This window comes from Hippopotamus amphibius, chromosome 2 (assembly GCF_030028045.1).
Source record: "Hippopotamus amphibius kiboko isolate mHipAmp2 chromosome 2, mHipAmp2.hap2, whole genome shotgun sequence".
Taxonomy (NCBI): Eukaryota; Metazoa; Chordata; class Mammalia; order Artiodactyla; family Hippopotamidae; genus Hippopotamus; species Hippopotamus amphibius.
Genome location: NC_080187.1, coordinates 12,214,589 through 12,230,280, shown reverse-complemented (window position 1 = coordinate 12,230,280; position 15,692 = coordinate 12,214,589). Strand labels below are relative to the sequence as shown.

The 15,692-nt window shown below is 39.9% G+C and overlaps 1 protein-coding gene across 3 annotated transcripts in view; it reads right to left on the bottom strand.

Annotated features, from left to right (window-relative positions):
• STRBP (spermatid perinuclear RNA binding protein) overlaps positions 1-15,692 on the bottom strand; it is a 155,007-nt gene that overhangs the window by 14,343 nt on the left and 124,972 nt on the right. For 2 of the 3 annotated variants that reach the window (XM_057719966.1, XM_057719968.1), the window contains exons 14-18: positions 11,185-11,319; positions 10,841-10,981; positions 7,734-7,857; positions 3,543-3,587; positions 5-968 (exon numbers count right to left, since the gene is read on the bottom strand). In XM_057719966.1, the coding sequence (XP_057575949.1) occupies positions 892-968; positions 3,543-3,587; positions 7,734-7,857; positions 10,841-10,981; positions 11,185-11,319 (522 nt within the window). In that variant the 3' untranslated portion in view covers positions 5-891. Of the gene's footprint in view, positions 1-4; positions 969-3,542; positions 3,588-7,733; positions 7,858-10,840; positions 10,982-11,184; positions 11,320-15,692 lie in introns of those variants that run through there. The other variant, XM_057719969.1, reaches the window with a different exon arrangement.

Sequence of the window (15,692 nt, the reverse complement as noted above, 5' to 3'; positions counted from 1 at the left end):
GTGATTGATCGATTAATTTATTATTTTTTAAAACTTGGAAATTCGGAAACTAAAATAATCACATTCCTCCTTCCCCATCTCTGGGCAGTGCCATCATTTTAATAAGCAATGCTTGGATAACAGAATAAACCTTTATCACGGGGATGCCCTTGTACAGCAGGAGTACAAAGGGCTTACAAAGTAAACAGACTGGCTCAAACTAACAATCGCCTTTGCTTTGTTTTATCAGTTTGGTTACAAATGAATGGGTTTCTAGGGCTAAGTTATTATTAGTTTTCAATTCTTTATAATTTGATACCAAAACATATCAAAAATAATAAGCTAAAACAATATTCAAACCCATATTTTATTGGCTTTACACACTTCAATATTTACAAAGTTAAAGTTTAAATGAAAAGTCTCTATTGTATTAAAAAAAATAACTACAGCCCGAATTAAAGTGCCCTGGGGCAAATACAGATCAATCAGCTACGCATCAGTGACTGCATCAGGAACCAGGCAGTACTCTGTGTTACAACAAAGCAGTTTATTTGTGATCAGTGTTTGAGACTCTATACATCCTTCACAAATTTAATTTTACATAATCTGATACTCCTCTTAAAACTTAAACTTTGAACTGCTCGACTTATTTCCCTAGAACAGAAGGGCTGGTATAAGTTATTTTCTGGAAATGAGGTACCGTTTCACAGAACTAGTTTCTTGTTTGTTTGTTTGTTTTCAAGTTTTAGAGAACTAAATTTGCATTTGTTAAAATCAAAAAGTAGGAAAGATGTTCTTTACAAATAATTTTGATCAAGTATGTGTTCAAAGAAAGCAGGATAAAAAGGCTTTTTCTCTAACATTCTGTATGTACTGTATCGTTGTTCAATAGGAATTAGCTTCTGTCATTTGCTAAAAGAATGAGTAGTGGGGAACAGGATATGTTGGGAATTTCATAACGGGTAACAGAACCATTCTCTTGGGTAAACCTACAGAGAAAAGAAACGGAGAGGACTCCAAATAAGTTTAATAATCCAATAAAATTTTCAGGTTAAAAAAAAAAAAAGAATCTTACAGTAATTATCATTAACCTTTTCCAGATTAGTCAGTCAACATGTACCATTATGGAAGAGGCCCACAAACTCTGAAGTTACTCAATATTTTGATAATATTTTCCACTCAAAATTAAGATGGCTACGTCATAGGAAGAATGATATTCAAAAAGGGATTTCATCTGAGTGAGCTGCCGTGAATTATAAAGCTCAAAGGCAATGCTACTGATGAATATTCTAAAGTGACTCTCAATTTGGCACGTCATATATCACAGGAGAAACAGGGATTGTCAAGATTCACAGCACAGCTTCCTGTGCAGGCCTCAGCTCCCCAGAAAGACAGTTCCAACTGGAGTCATGACCAGGTGCTTATCTTAATGGCTACTGCCAATATTGGCATGGCAAATCTGGAAAGATTAATTACTTTCTTAATTTTGTAATTAATGAGTTCTTGTGGCCTCACAAACTTCTGCATACTCAAGCATGATTTGAAATCTGCTCCTTATTTCTATTCTAATGTTTAACCTATGGAGAAATCACAAAGCAGCAACAGCAGGTATCGAGAGCGCCAGATGATCAGAGGGAAATTACCCCACATGCAACAGCTTTACAAAGGCCAAAAGACATATTTACCTTACAGCCAAAATAAAGCATTGTTTTAGTAGGTTGGCATCACAGTAACATTTAAAAACCAAATCTTTTATGTGAAAAATGGGGGCATTAAATTTCACCAGCTTTGGAAGTCAGTTATATGGCACGTGGAAGAGAGGAGCCTTCTGCAGAGGGGGCTCAGAGGCCGCAGGGTGAAAGTATAATGTTAGAGGAAAGGGAAGAACAAGAGAAAAAAATAAAAAAGACAGAGGAAAAATGTGAATGTACCTTAGAGCCTAGATATAGAACTGTTTTAAAGAAAAAAATTAAGCTCTAGCAAACCTGTACTATAGAACATGGGACTTACTACGTCTAAGAGAAAGACACAGACTTAAGGACCTGCCCTAGGAGGCAGATGCTTTGGCTCTCACCCAAGACATATTACATTGAGTCTAGTGAGTCAAAATGTATTTGGATAAACTGACCAGACCTGATTCACAGGAAGGATGAAGTGGTCAGGATATCCAGAAGTTGGCTGAATGGTAAAAGCAAATGGCCAAGTCAAAAGGAGCTAAAGAGTTTGAACAGAGAAGAAATTCTAAATGATAGCGTATTTGTGAATCAGCCCCCAGTTCCTAATCACCCCACAGCTAAGCATGAGGGGGATATGGGGGAGCCCTGGCCAAACCTGAATGTGCCAGTGGAGACTCCAGGTTAAGCATGAAACTCCTGACTCTGCTCTCAGCCTCACAGAAAACTCACCCCAAATGTTTGAGCCTTCCAGCTTCTCCACATCTTTCCAGGACGTAAATTATCTACCTTACTGGGAAAAGTGTTCACGTTCTACTTATTTCTACAGTTAGGAAATCAGATGAAGCTTCATCTTAAAGACCCATGATTTTCATCCAAACAAAAATGGGAAAGCTGATGCATGAAGAGAAAAAGCATAATGAGAGGCCTGAGGCACATGTGGAGGACTAACGCCGCAAGTAGCAACACAGCCAGGGTCCCTCTCTTCTCTCCCGTGTGCACACACGCCCAGCCTGGGGTCGCAATGCTGCATACACACTCACGTGCGCATGCACACTCTCTCACGCACTCTCTCACATGTGCACATGCACACACCTGTGCTCTTTTTTCTCTCAATGACAAACATCCTACGGATGGCTGACTCTATACCACACAGCACCCGAGTTAGGAAAAATGTCTAAGAGAGCATATCACTGACTCCAAACCTATTGCCTCCATTGCCACATAAACCTCATTCAAAAGTTATCCAAAGGGCCACTGAGGTTCATTTCTGCGTTTGCTTTTATTTTTTTATTTTTGGAGGGAGAGGAGATATTCCTAAGATTTTCTCACTGTACTACACAGACTTTCTGCAGTAAGCACTTCAGCAACACTGCTACGGATACCCCCTCATCACTCTCCAGGACCTGTCCACTCCACCTCTACAGCAAAATTCATGAAAAAGGATGACAGCTACAAATTTGAAGTGAGCAGTTCCTATCCTTAACTCAAATCACCTACAGTTCACACAGTTTCAAACCAGAAACTTAAATGTAGCTCTGTAACTGGCAGGCAGGCAAGCTAGAAACTGATATGGCCCTTCAGTAGCCTTTGAATGGAGTATAAGTTGGCTGTAAGAAGAACTACTTAAAATATTTAATTTCAATATGGTCAGAAACAGGCAATTAGAACAAGCAGTCCTTCAATCAGGCAAAGCAGAGAGAAGAGCAACTCCAACCAAACCAAGAACCACAAGGTTGTGGCATTTTCAAAGGGAATTTAAGTTGGGTTACTAGAATGAGTAGGTCTGAGATCCTCCAATTCATTTAAAGAAACCCTAGATACAAACTGTGCTTTGGATTGCTGTGCAGAGTGGCTTAAGAGGAGAAATCAGTAAGATGGTGTACATACCATAGGCAGGGGCAGCTGTGCTGTAACCATATGGTGTTCCATAGCCTGGTGCAAACAAGGAGAAAGCACATCAGTCCAGGACAAACGGCAGTCATCACTGGCCTGACTCACAAGGACCCCTGGCCCGGCACCTTGGGCCCTGAGGACTTCTTCCAGGTGTTGGCTGAACAAGAACCCTTCCCAGAATGGCCCCAGTCTACCAATCCTTCCATGCCTACCTAGACTGGAAGCTTTTTACTATGGCCTACCAAGCTCAAGTCTTACACATCTTTGCGTCATTTGAACCTAGCAGAATGTCTAGCATATAGTAACGGCTCACAAATTTAATCTGCTCAACAAAAGAATACTTAGAACTACTCCAATTACCAATTTCTCAAAGTTGGAAAACAGAAATTTCCAAGTCTTTTTTCAGAATGTAGTGACAGAGCAGGCTAAAGCCTCAACTGCCACTAAAGAGGGTGCACGGCTCAGGCTGGGCTCAAGGGCAAGGTGCACGTCTTGCTGATTGCTGAATTCTGGGCCCAGCACAAGGTGTCTCAGTAAATGTTGCTGAAATTGACATGAGCATCTGGCGCCTATGAAAAAGTCTCACGTTGTCAATAAAAGCAAGTACAAAGAACACAGAAGTTTTTGAACCAGTTAGTGCTGGGAGTAGTTTCTTAAGTCCTGAGATACGTAACTTCTGAACCACTTGAATCCATAAAACAGGAAACCCTCCAAGGTACTTTTGTAGGGATTAGAAATGCTATGTTAATAAAAATGACAATCTTTAATCTTTCAGTAAAATGACTTTAAAAAACATAAATACTAACTCACTTGGGTAAATCTCTAGGAAAAAATGGTTTCTAAAATAGAACAAAGGCACAAAATCTACATAAGCCCTCCACAATGCACCCAAAACAAATCAAGCTTTTTTACTTCACAGCCCCTTTTTCTATAATCATTTCTGCTGCTAGAATGATTTTTTTCTTCTTCTTCTCTAGCTGACCAACTGCAACTCATCCTTTAGGTATCACCTCCTCTGTAAAGTCCCCCAGGCTTGCTGTTCGCTTTGCCCACCCCACGTCACAGCTTGCATCATATCACACGGTGCTTTCTCAAGTGTCTGTTCCTACTCCTTGTGACCCCAAGCATTCACTGGGCAGACGCTAAGTGTTAGTCATCTTTGAATGCTCAGTTCCAAATCTCTCGTCTGAGACAGAACATTCAAATATATGCTGAATAAGTGAATTGCTTTTGGGGACTAACTGAAACATTTTCCTAGACATAAAATTTTCACTTTTTATTCTATACTTAAGTCATGTAAAACTGGGGGTTGTACAACTTTGTCTTTAGTGCTCACTAAATCATATATTTCAAGAGGATACAAGGCAGCTGAAATAAGCAGTAGGAAATAAACAGTAGGAAAAGTATCAGAAGCCAAAAAAGAAATTAATGCTTAAAAAAGAAGGCTGTATATCAAATCTGTTCCAGGAAAAGGTATCTGGTTGGCCAAGGCTACAGTTTCAAAGGTTCTACTAAAGCCTCCTTTATGATGAAACTACAGCTACTAAGCTGGCCACTAATAAGGCCACTGGGGTTCTAATCTTGACTTCACGTCTCACTAGTAAGGTGACTTTGAATTGCACCTGCTATTTAACCTCTCTGAACCTCAGTCTTCTGCAAAAACGCATGGCAGAGGAATGTAATTAAATAACGTATGTAAAAATACTATAGTCCCTGCTGCACAAAATACACTCTGCAAATGGCATGTAACCTATTCATAATCTAAACTGACCTAATCTGAATCTTCTCTCAGCTATAAAAGAACTTCCTTTTTAAAAGCTTCAGAAGACAGGCCTTTCATAGAGGTCAGTGCAATGACATAAGAGGGAAGCTACTACAGAGCAGAGAGGCGGGCAGCAGGATTCCTCTCACAATCACCGCCACTAGCTGATGGCTGCTGACCACTCGGACATGAGGGAAACGTCCCATGACCCAACAGCTGGACACAACTGGACGAGCACATCATCAAAGGCGAGCGTTCACCTCAATAACCTGCCCACTGCTGTTTAATAAAAGCTGCTTCCTCTAAATAAGACATTAAATGAGGTGAAAAAAAGATATATTAAATTTCCATAGGAACAATGAGATGCACAGAAAAATGTCTTCACTTTGGACACACAAACTGTATCAAACTGCAGCCACCCACCTCCTCCCCTAGCCCCGCCTCCCGCTCGCCTTTCAGCGTTCTCTGTCTCCTTCAACGGCGCTGCCACCCAATCCACCTCCTCCAGCTAAAGACCCTGGAGGGACACGCGAAACCTCACTCTGTTTCAACCTCTACACATTCAATCCATCAGTTTTGCTTCTCAAGTTCTTCCATCGGCTCCCTTCTTGCCGCCCATCTACTCCCTACACCCACTGGAGATGCCTCCACTGCCTCTAGTCTGGGCTCTGAGATTACAAAGAGACCTTCTACTTTATCGTGGCATGCCAATTTCTATCCCCACAAACTATTCTTCACACCAAAGACAGGGATCTTTACAAATACTCTAATCTCATCACTCCTCTCAGAACCCTTCATGAATTCCCACTGCACTTAGGTTCTAAAACCAAAATCCAAATCACAGCCTCCAGGGCAAGACTGAGCAACCAGCCTTAGCTCAGATTCCCACCTCCCCCCGCCACACACACACACACACATGCGCACACACGCACACACACACTACAGACATGTTGGCCTTCTAATTCTTCAAATGAGCCGCGTCCCCTTCCCAGCAGCACCGCAGGGTGCTGACGTGCTGCTCCCTCTGTATGCAGGACTCTCCATCCCAATCTCCTCTGAGTTAACTCCTACTCATTCTTCAAAGCTCAGTTCAAGTGTCACGTCTTCAGGGAAACCTTCGAGTCCATGACAGACTAGACCAGGTTTCTCTGTCATGTTCCCTCATAGCCTCGTGCCCCTCTCCCTCATCACAGCAACTCAGGCAATCGTGAGTACTCCATCAGTATGTCTCACCTTCAGACCAAACACTGCAGAAGAACAAACTTGACATCTGCTATGTCAAGGCAGGCGCACAACAGTTGAATGAGAGAGTACATTCTTTATATGACACATCTTTTAGTTATGCCCCTACTGGAATCAACTTCTAGAACCTTAATTCCAAAGCCACATCATCCACAGAAGTTCCCAAAAAGTCTATTCTAATTCTTTCTTAGGAAAAAAAAAAATCAAACACAACCTAAGTGAACTTCTTAAGAGTGTTATACAAAAAATAATGATGGGATAAGACCCAATCTTTATGACAATTTCATCTTGATCAACAACTACAAGTGGTTTAGTTGTCAAGTTCAAAGTTCCATACTTGCAATATTACAGTGAACTTAATTTTAATGAGACAGCTGTACAGCTGCTGCTACAGTGATACAAGGACCAGAACAGAAGGCAGAGAGAAGGCATATTTCCCTACCTTCCTCAAGCTGTGTGGTGAAATAGAAAGAATATAAACTTTGGAACTAGAAACACATACATTCAAATCTTTGCTCTGCTGTTTACAAGATTTCTCACACTGAGCTAGCTGCCTTACTACCTTATCTCCCTAAACCTTACTTTGCTCACCTGGAAAATGGAAATAACTTCTACTTGTGGAAACACTGTGAGGATTAAAAACAATTAAGTGAAATCATTTACATGAAAGTATCTGCTGTATATTCAGCTCTGGATAAATAAGTTCCCCCTTTCCTCTTTTTGTACTTCTTTAGCCCCTGATGGTTCCCGATAACTGAGTTAAAGAAATGCTAACATTTCCAGGCTTCACCCCAACTAAGTAGCCTCTAACCAGCCGTTTCTCTCTCCTGTGACACCCTATCTGTCCTCTATGTCCCCACCGAATACACCCTGCTCAGCTATCCAAACTCCCCAATCTGTAGAATACCTTTGAGCTTCTGCATTGCCAAAATGTCCCCTCAACCAAGCACAATACTCCGCAACTATCACCTCCCTCCAGAAAGCCTCTAGTCACTCAGCAGAGTCCAGGAGAAAACCTCTAACATTCTGTAGAGTCTCTTCTTTTGAAATTCAGTGCACACCCATCCTATACCCATATTATGTTTCCAGAAACCCTGTATAACCCTGGAAAATAAAGGAGAGGCTATTCTTGGAACTCTGGCCCAGAAAGGGAGGCAGCTGTCTCACAGGGTATACTATACCTGGAGCTATGTAGCCAGGAGCAGCTGTGGCCCCAACAAAAGCTCCCCTTGTTAGCGTTCCTCTTCCTCTGCCCCGAACAGCTTGGACTGCTGCGGACACAGCTGTATTCACAACACCCTTTGCCTGTTAAAAATAACACATTTCATTACTGAGAGAAATAAGATCATCTCATCAACTCTGTAATGTATAACCTCTATGAGAAACTTGGGCCTGTACATGAAAGGAGTCGTCTATGACCTTGAACCTTCAGTTCATCATCTGTAAAATGAAAATGACATCTATCTTACAGAGTTGTTCTGGAGAATATGCTGGCACACAGAAGTATGCAAATAAAGTCTTCTTTTTATGTCAGGGTTACCCAGAAAGAGTTCGTTTTCTACACACAAGTTTCAGCAGTCAAATTATATCCAAAGTCATTTTAGGCCTGACTAAAGCAATTACAGATACTTGTACCTAAGGTTCGAAATCTACTGAATTCTCTCTCCCCCAACAAACAAAAAAATACCACAACAAACCACCTGGAGTTATCTGTGACCTGACTGGGTGTTTGTTTCTTTGTTTTTAATAAATTTATTTATTTGTTTATTTATTGGCTGCGTTGGGTCTTTGTTGCTGCACACGGGCTTTCTCTAGTTGTTGCGAGCGGGGGCTACTCTTCATTGTGGTGCACGGGCTGCTCATTGCTGTGGCTTCTCTTGTTGCGGAGCACAGGCTCTAGGCCCGCGGGCTTCAGGAGTTGTGGCTCACGGGCTCTAGAGTGTAGGCTCAATAGTTGTGGCGCACGGGCTTAATTGCTCCGCGGCATGTGGGACTTTCCTGGGGCAGGGATCAAACCCGTGTCCCCTGCATCGGCAGGCAGATTCTTAATCACTGAGCCACCTAGGAAGTCCCTGTTTGTTTATTAAAAAAAAAAAAAAAAAAGGACTAGGACAGGAAGACCAAAGATGTGGATGCCAGTTCCTGCTCTATGTAACTGAGTCTCAGGAAGGTCACGTAACTCTTCTGCTGTGTGTGTGTGTGCATCAATCATTTCTGAAGTCCCTTCTTGCTCCAAAATGCCATGGGACTCTGGTAAAGTCACATAATCTATATGGGAGTCTCCCCACTAATTGTAAAATGAGGATTATGATACACACTTTGTTTTCCGTACTTCAGAGTAGAAAGAGCAACTGAGAAAATAGATATAAAACTCTGAAAAGTATAATACATAAGAAGTAACAGTACATAGGATTGCTAAAACAAAACTGAAGTTTTAAGAAATATCTAGTTTTAAATATTATATTTACTTTTTAATATAAAGATGCAACAAAAACTCAAGCTGAAGAAACTCAAGAAACTACTAACACTCCCTGCTATAACTAAGCTGCAGGGAAAGAGGTGCAGAGCCTCGAAAGCATCGTATGATCAAGTCAACAGCATCTCAGACAGCTTAGTCAGTGCATACACACATTTACCTCTCACTGAAAAATCCTACGGTAGCTTCTACCACTAGGATGACTGGGTAGAAGACAGTTTCAAGGTTGAATGTACTGTGCACAGAGAACAGCCATTTTTCCTTTTGGCTGAAAGAAAAATCCAACCCACACATCCAAAATAGACTGCTTCTTGGCTGTCAAGCACATTGAACACGTGAGTTTTATAACTTTTAGTATGGAAAATTCCTTAAAATGAGTGAACTTCGTGCAGACGTCTTTTTAAAAAAATAAACAAAAACAAAGCAAAAAAAAAACACAGCTTTAGTCAAATGTAGTCAGGAAGCAGTGACCTGGCAAGCAGCAGAGTGACCACACAAATCAAGCTCATGTCTCCTAGAACCAAACCTAACTACCTAATAAGTACCTGCACAGACTTTTTAAACACTAAAATTAACTGACCATATACAAGATGTAACGCATGAGATAAACACACCAAAACAAAGTAACAATTATCTTTCTACTAATTTAGAACATTCTAGAAGACTTTAGAAAAAGAAAACCCATTTATCCTCTCTCTACATGTACACCACTGCAATTTAAATGCTTTATTTGTATTTCATCTCAGGAAAAGTTCATTTACTTTGTTTCTATTCTGAATACTAGAATATAAGCAGTTGTTTATTACAGTAAATACAAGAAACTTCAATGAACACAAATCTCTAAGATGGACACACTATACAATAGGAGCATACCCATGGTCTTTGGAAGGAGAAGAACCAGGTTTCAAAGAAAACCTTTACCCTCAATTAGCTCTGTTACCACAATCAGTATCTTAATGCGTTCAAGCCTCTTTTCCTCATCTATAAGATGAGATCTATTCTACCCTCTTAATGGACTTTGAATAAGCATATTTAACACAGAATCTTAAATAATCTAAATTTCCTTCTATTAGTCTAAGCATTTTTACTTGACATGTTCCTATAGCAGAATATGTTCAGACATTATTATACCAGTATTCACCAAGAGGGTGAGCATGTGTCTGATACTTAGTTATGTGTCTCTTTTTCCCTCACAATCATGCACATGGTACATGTCTAGAAAATATTTTTGAATACAAAAATGAACGGATGGAAGAATCTGTTATTCAAAAGTATGCAATCAGGAGGCCACCTTTTTTTACTGCGATCCTTGCTACAATCCTGGGCCTTCAGAAGCTCTGACATTTCCAATGTCAGTAACGAACAGAAGCAACACAGGGTCAAGTTCTACCGTACCACCACCAAAGAAAAACACAAAATAAATAATGCAAAAGCACAAAACTGGAAAGGAAATGGAAGAGCATCTGCAGACTCTGAGGAGAGTAATTCCCAAATAACCTTGGCAGCTTCCCTAAACTAAACAAACGCTAGTATCTCGTTAAAGTCCCAATGCTTCAACACTCTACCTTGTCAAGAGTGACTTAAAGCTGCCAAATAATGCTAATAGTCTCTTTTTAATATATAATTTGCCTAAAAGACCACAGAACAGAGAACCACTAATCATATTTCTATTATTCACAATCAAACCCAAAGAAAAGGTTGCCAAGTCCAAGAAAAAGAAATAATTTTAGAAAAACCTAAAGTGGCACAAAAACGGGAAAGGAAATTTAATTCTGGTAATAATCTTTCAAAGGTTTAATGCTTATCTCATACCTGAGGGATGATCTTCTTTTTCTTATTATTTGCTGCATTGGGTCCAGAAAACAGCTTCTCCAGGGCAGCTAAAGCTGCACTTGCCTTTGCCACTTTCTTATTTGGACCTGCACCTCTGAATTTCTGTCCATCTACTTCTACCTAAAATCAAGAACAACGCTCTGCAATTATCCCATGCAATTTCGCTACGTAGTTTTAATTTAAATGCATCACAACACAGAAAACACCAAAAGTCAAATAGTGCCATAAAAATTGACTCAGTCTAAAGCTTTTTTTATACATAAGCTCAGGATATCCTATGTCATTGAGGGGAAAATAAGGTTGGCTTGTATCTAGGTACACACCTCCATTACAAAGCGTTTGTCATGGCTTCCACCAGTCTCCGAGATGAGTTCATACTTAAGACCTCTTCTTTTTTCATTGAGCTCCATTACAGGATTTTTGCCACTTGCTGTGAGGATAGGGCCCTGAGTTCTTACCTAAAAGGAGGTTCAATCAAGTAAGATTTTAGAGTGTTAGATTTCTTATTAATACAATTATACTACATCTCTGTTAAAAAAAGAGGCTCAAAAGTTGTACTTTAAAGCATTCAGGGGCTAGGACACATGACCCCTTCTATATATGAATGACAAAATTTCTTTAAAGGTACAGAAAATCTACAAGCAGTCAACATCACAATAAGTCATCTGGCCAGCCTGCCATGGAAGCAGGTCTGTCTCAATAGATCAGTATTCAAGAGCAGGGTAGCCTTGCCATCACATGGCACTCCAGGGTCTGATCTGGCTGTTCACCATCTAAGAACAATTCTCTAAATGACTGACAACATAGGTAGAACAGCTGAGATTCACATGACGCCTGAGCATTCATTGTTTTTCATCTTTAGGATTAGGAAGAAATAACTCTCAATTTGGAAGATGGAAAGAAAATGTGCCTACACACCTCTCAGTCTCTCTTAGAGATTTACGCACACCTACCGTAAAAACAGTAGGCTCCAGAATGTGAATTCTGAAATTTAAAAATAATAAAAGCAGTCATTCCCTGCCCTCAAGGAGCCAGACTATCGTAGGAGGTATTGATCTAATCACTGTAAAACAGTGTACATTATAGAGCAGATGTATGTTATGTAAACACAGTACGAGGAATCATTTTCTATGGCAAACAGGATAGTTTTCCTGGAAGTGACACGCAAACCTGACCTTAGGAAGTACCAGACCACAATAAGGAGGAAACGAAGGAGAAGGGCATCCTGGACAGAAGAAACAGCCATGCAAAGGCCCAAGAGAAGGAAAGAACGTTTGGGAAATGGCAAGAAGTTCCGTTCGGCTGTATTGAGGGAGTGAGGAGAGGAAGACAGAACCAGATTAGAAACACCCTTGATGGAGCTGAATCATAAAGGACTGCAAATGCCATGCAAATGAGCTTCGACTTTATCCTGGACATGGGGAGCCACTGAAAGGTTTAAATCTGGGCAAACTCATGATTAGATTAGGAAACTGCTCTAGGAGTGGTGGAAAGAACAGACATAAGGATAACGCTAGAGGTGAGGAAGAAAAGTAATTCATGTAAGAGTGGCAAGGCTCAAATGAGAAGAGAGGCTAGCACCAAAAATAAAACAACCCACAAAATATCACAAAGCTATAATTTTAGAAAGATCCAATGACTGAGCACTTTCTGAGGTTAGAGATCATGTCTGTAATTCTGCTTCAGTAATTGCTCAAGAAATGCTGAACAAAAATGAATTATTACATACAATAGGATTTTAATGTATATAAAGCTAATGGACAGCAAGATTCTCTTAAAATACTCTACTGATTTAGTAAGTGGTTGATGCTATAAAAGTGAAACACTGAACAATTTTTAAAGACAATGTTATTAAACATTCCTGGGTCTTTTGCAATAAACATCATTTCTTGAAGAGCTTTTAATAATCTACATTTTTTAAATTTCAAGGAAAATTTCTGGTCTCCATCTTTAAAAGGTAATGAGTAATTCCTGAAACTATTCTATGACAATCAACTCTCTGCTTTCCAAATCTGAAATCACTTTTATAAAAATGAGTCAAGACAAAAATATTTGCATTTCTAATCAATTATTACTATTTTAAATGAAGAATAAGGGCTTTCTCCCCTCCCCACTACTACATTATATAGAAGCAAAGCAGAGATGGATTCACTACCAGAACCTCCATATACTCTCATAACTGCTATTAGTTCAGCCCACACTGCTCTCTTAATTTCCTTTGAACTTAACAGTCTGAACCTCATAATTTATGAGTTCTTTTCCTCTTAGTCTTTATAACACTGCCAGCAAACCATCCTGGCCTGCCTATGACAACCACTCATGAGTGATTGGTCCTCTCCAAAGCCAGGTGCCATGTCTTCTATACTCCACAACATCACATAAGGAGTCAGGCACGGCTTTCACAGGGCTCAGCCCCATCAGTTCTCTCCACACAGGCCCACCTCGTACTTCTCGAACATTTACTTTCACAACTCCAAGTATTACACCACCTGGCCCAGAATGCCTTCTTTCCACCTCTTCTCCACATAGCAAAATCCTACTCATCATCTCAAACCAAGCTCACATTTTACTCCTTTTGACTTTACGTGTGTGTGCTTTTTGATCACATCCCCCTTTGCGATTTTACACTATTCTATTCATTTTGCAATCACGGTGCTTGTCACATTACATCATAATTATGAGCGCATCTTTTGCCCTTCTCTCCTGAGAACATCTTAAGGCTCTGGACACAATTTCTGCAGCATCTAGCAGTAAGCAGGTAACTAAAAGGGGAAAAAAATTACAGTCCACTAAGTCCTTGATAAATACTCATTCTTACAAATGACACATTTTTAAAAATTTAATGTAAGCTCTTGCTGTTACTTTAAAGCCAATTTTTCTCATGTAGAATGCAATAAGCAAGGGCCCATGAATTCCCAAATAAGCTGTGTAAACTCAGTACTTGGGTTTTTGTCTCATTCTATTATCTGTGACAATAGGTCATGGGGCAGGACTTACTCAAGAGTCTGAGGAACATACTAAATCAGGCTATGCCCTCTTTAGGGCTGGACCAACTCAATGATGACCCCACTGACCCCCAAAGGTTAGCACAAATTTTGAATAATCCTAAATTTCCCCCATTAGATCTTTTTTTCTTTTAAGTTTACAAACATACATACATACACACACATATTCATTCATTCATTCATTCATAGCTGAGCAGCTTGTGGGATCTCCATTCCCCAAAATGTGATTGAACCCGGGCCCCCTACAGTGGAAGCATGGGGTCCTAACCACTGGGCAGCCAGGGAATTTCCTAGATCTTTTTGTTTTTCATTCTTCAGTTATTGTTGACATTCTTGATACATTATAATTGTGAAATGCTGGAAGCAACTCCTATGGCCAGCAAAAGAGAAATGCTAGTTAAATTAGGATACATCCATAGAAGGAAATTACCTCAACATAATAAAAGCCATATATGAGAAACCAAAACCCAACATCGTTCTCAATGGGGAAAAACTGAAAGAATTCCCTCTAAGAACAGGAACAAGACAAGGGTGTCCACCCTCACCATTATTATTCAACACAGTTTTGGAAGTTTTAGCCACAGCAATCAGAGAAGAAAAAGAAATAAAAGGAATCCAAATTGGAAAAGAAGTAAAATTGTCACTCTTTGCAGATGACATGATATTATATATAGAAAACCCGAAAGACTCTACCAGAAAACTGCTAGCACTAATTGATGAGTTTAGTAAAGTAGCAAGATACAAAATTAATGCACAGAAATCTCCTGCATTCCTATACACTAACAAAGGAAGAGCAGAAAGAGAAATTAAGAAAACTCTCCCATTCACCATTGCAACAAAAAGAATAAAATATCTAGGAATAAACCTGCCTAAGGAGGCAAAAAGATCTGTATGCAGAAAACTTTAAGACACTGATGAAAGAAATCAAAGACGACACAGATGGAGGGACATACCATGTTCCTGGATTGGAAGAATCCACATCGTGAAAATGACTGTACTACCCAAAGCAATTTACAGATTCAATGCAATCCCGATCAAATTACCAATGGCATTTTTCACAGAACTAGAGCAAGAAATCTTACGATTTGTATGGAAACGCAAAAGACCCCGAATAGCCAAAGCAATCTTGAGAAGGAAAAATGGAGTTGGTGGAATCAGGCTTCCTGACTTCAAACTATACTACAAGGCCACAGTGATCAAGACAGTATGGTACTGGCACAAAAACAGAAAGGAAGACCAACGGAATAGAATAGAGAACTCAGAAGTAAGCCCAAACACCATATGGGCACCTTATCTTTGACAAAGGAGGCACGAAAATACAATGGAAAAAAGACAGCCTCTTCAATAAGTGGTGCTGGGAAAATTGGACAGCTACATGTAAAAGAATGAAATTAGAACACTTCCTAACACCATACACAAAAAGAAATTCCAAATGGATTCAAGACCTACATGTAAGGCCAGACACTATAGAACTCCTAGAGGAAAACATAGGCAGAACACTCTATGACATACATCAAAGCAACATCCTTTTTGACCCACCTCCTAGAATCATGGAAATCAAATTAAGAATAAACAAATGGGACCTCATGAAACTTAAAAGCTTTTGCACAGCGAAAGAAACCATAAACAAGACAAGAAGGCAACCCTCAGAATGGGAAAATATAGTTGCCTACGAAACAACGGACAAAGGATTAACCTCCAAAATATATAAGCAGCTCATGCAGCTTCACACCAAAAAAGCAAATAACCCAATCCACAAATGGGCAGAAGACCTAAATAGACATTTCTCCAAAGAAGACATACAGATGGCCAACAAACACATGAAA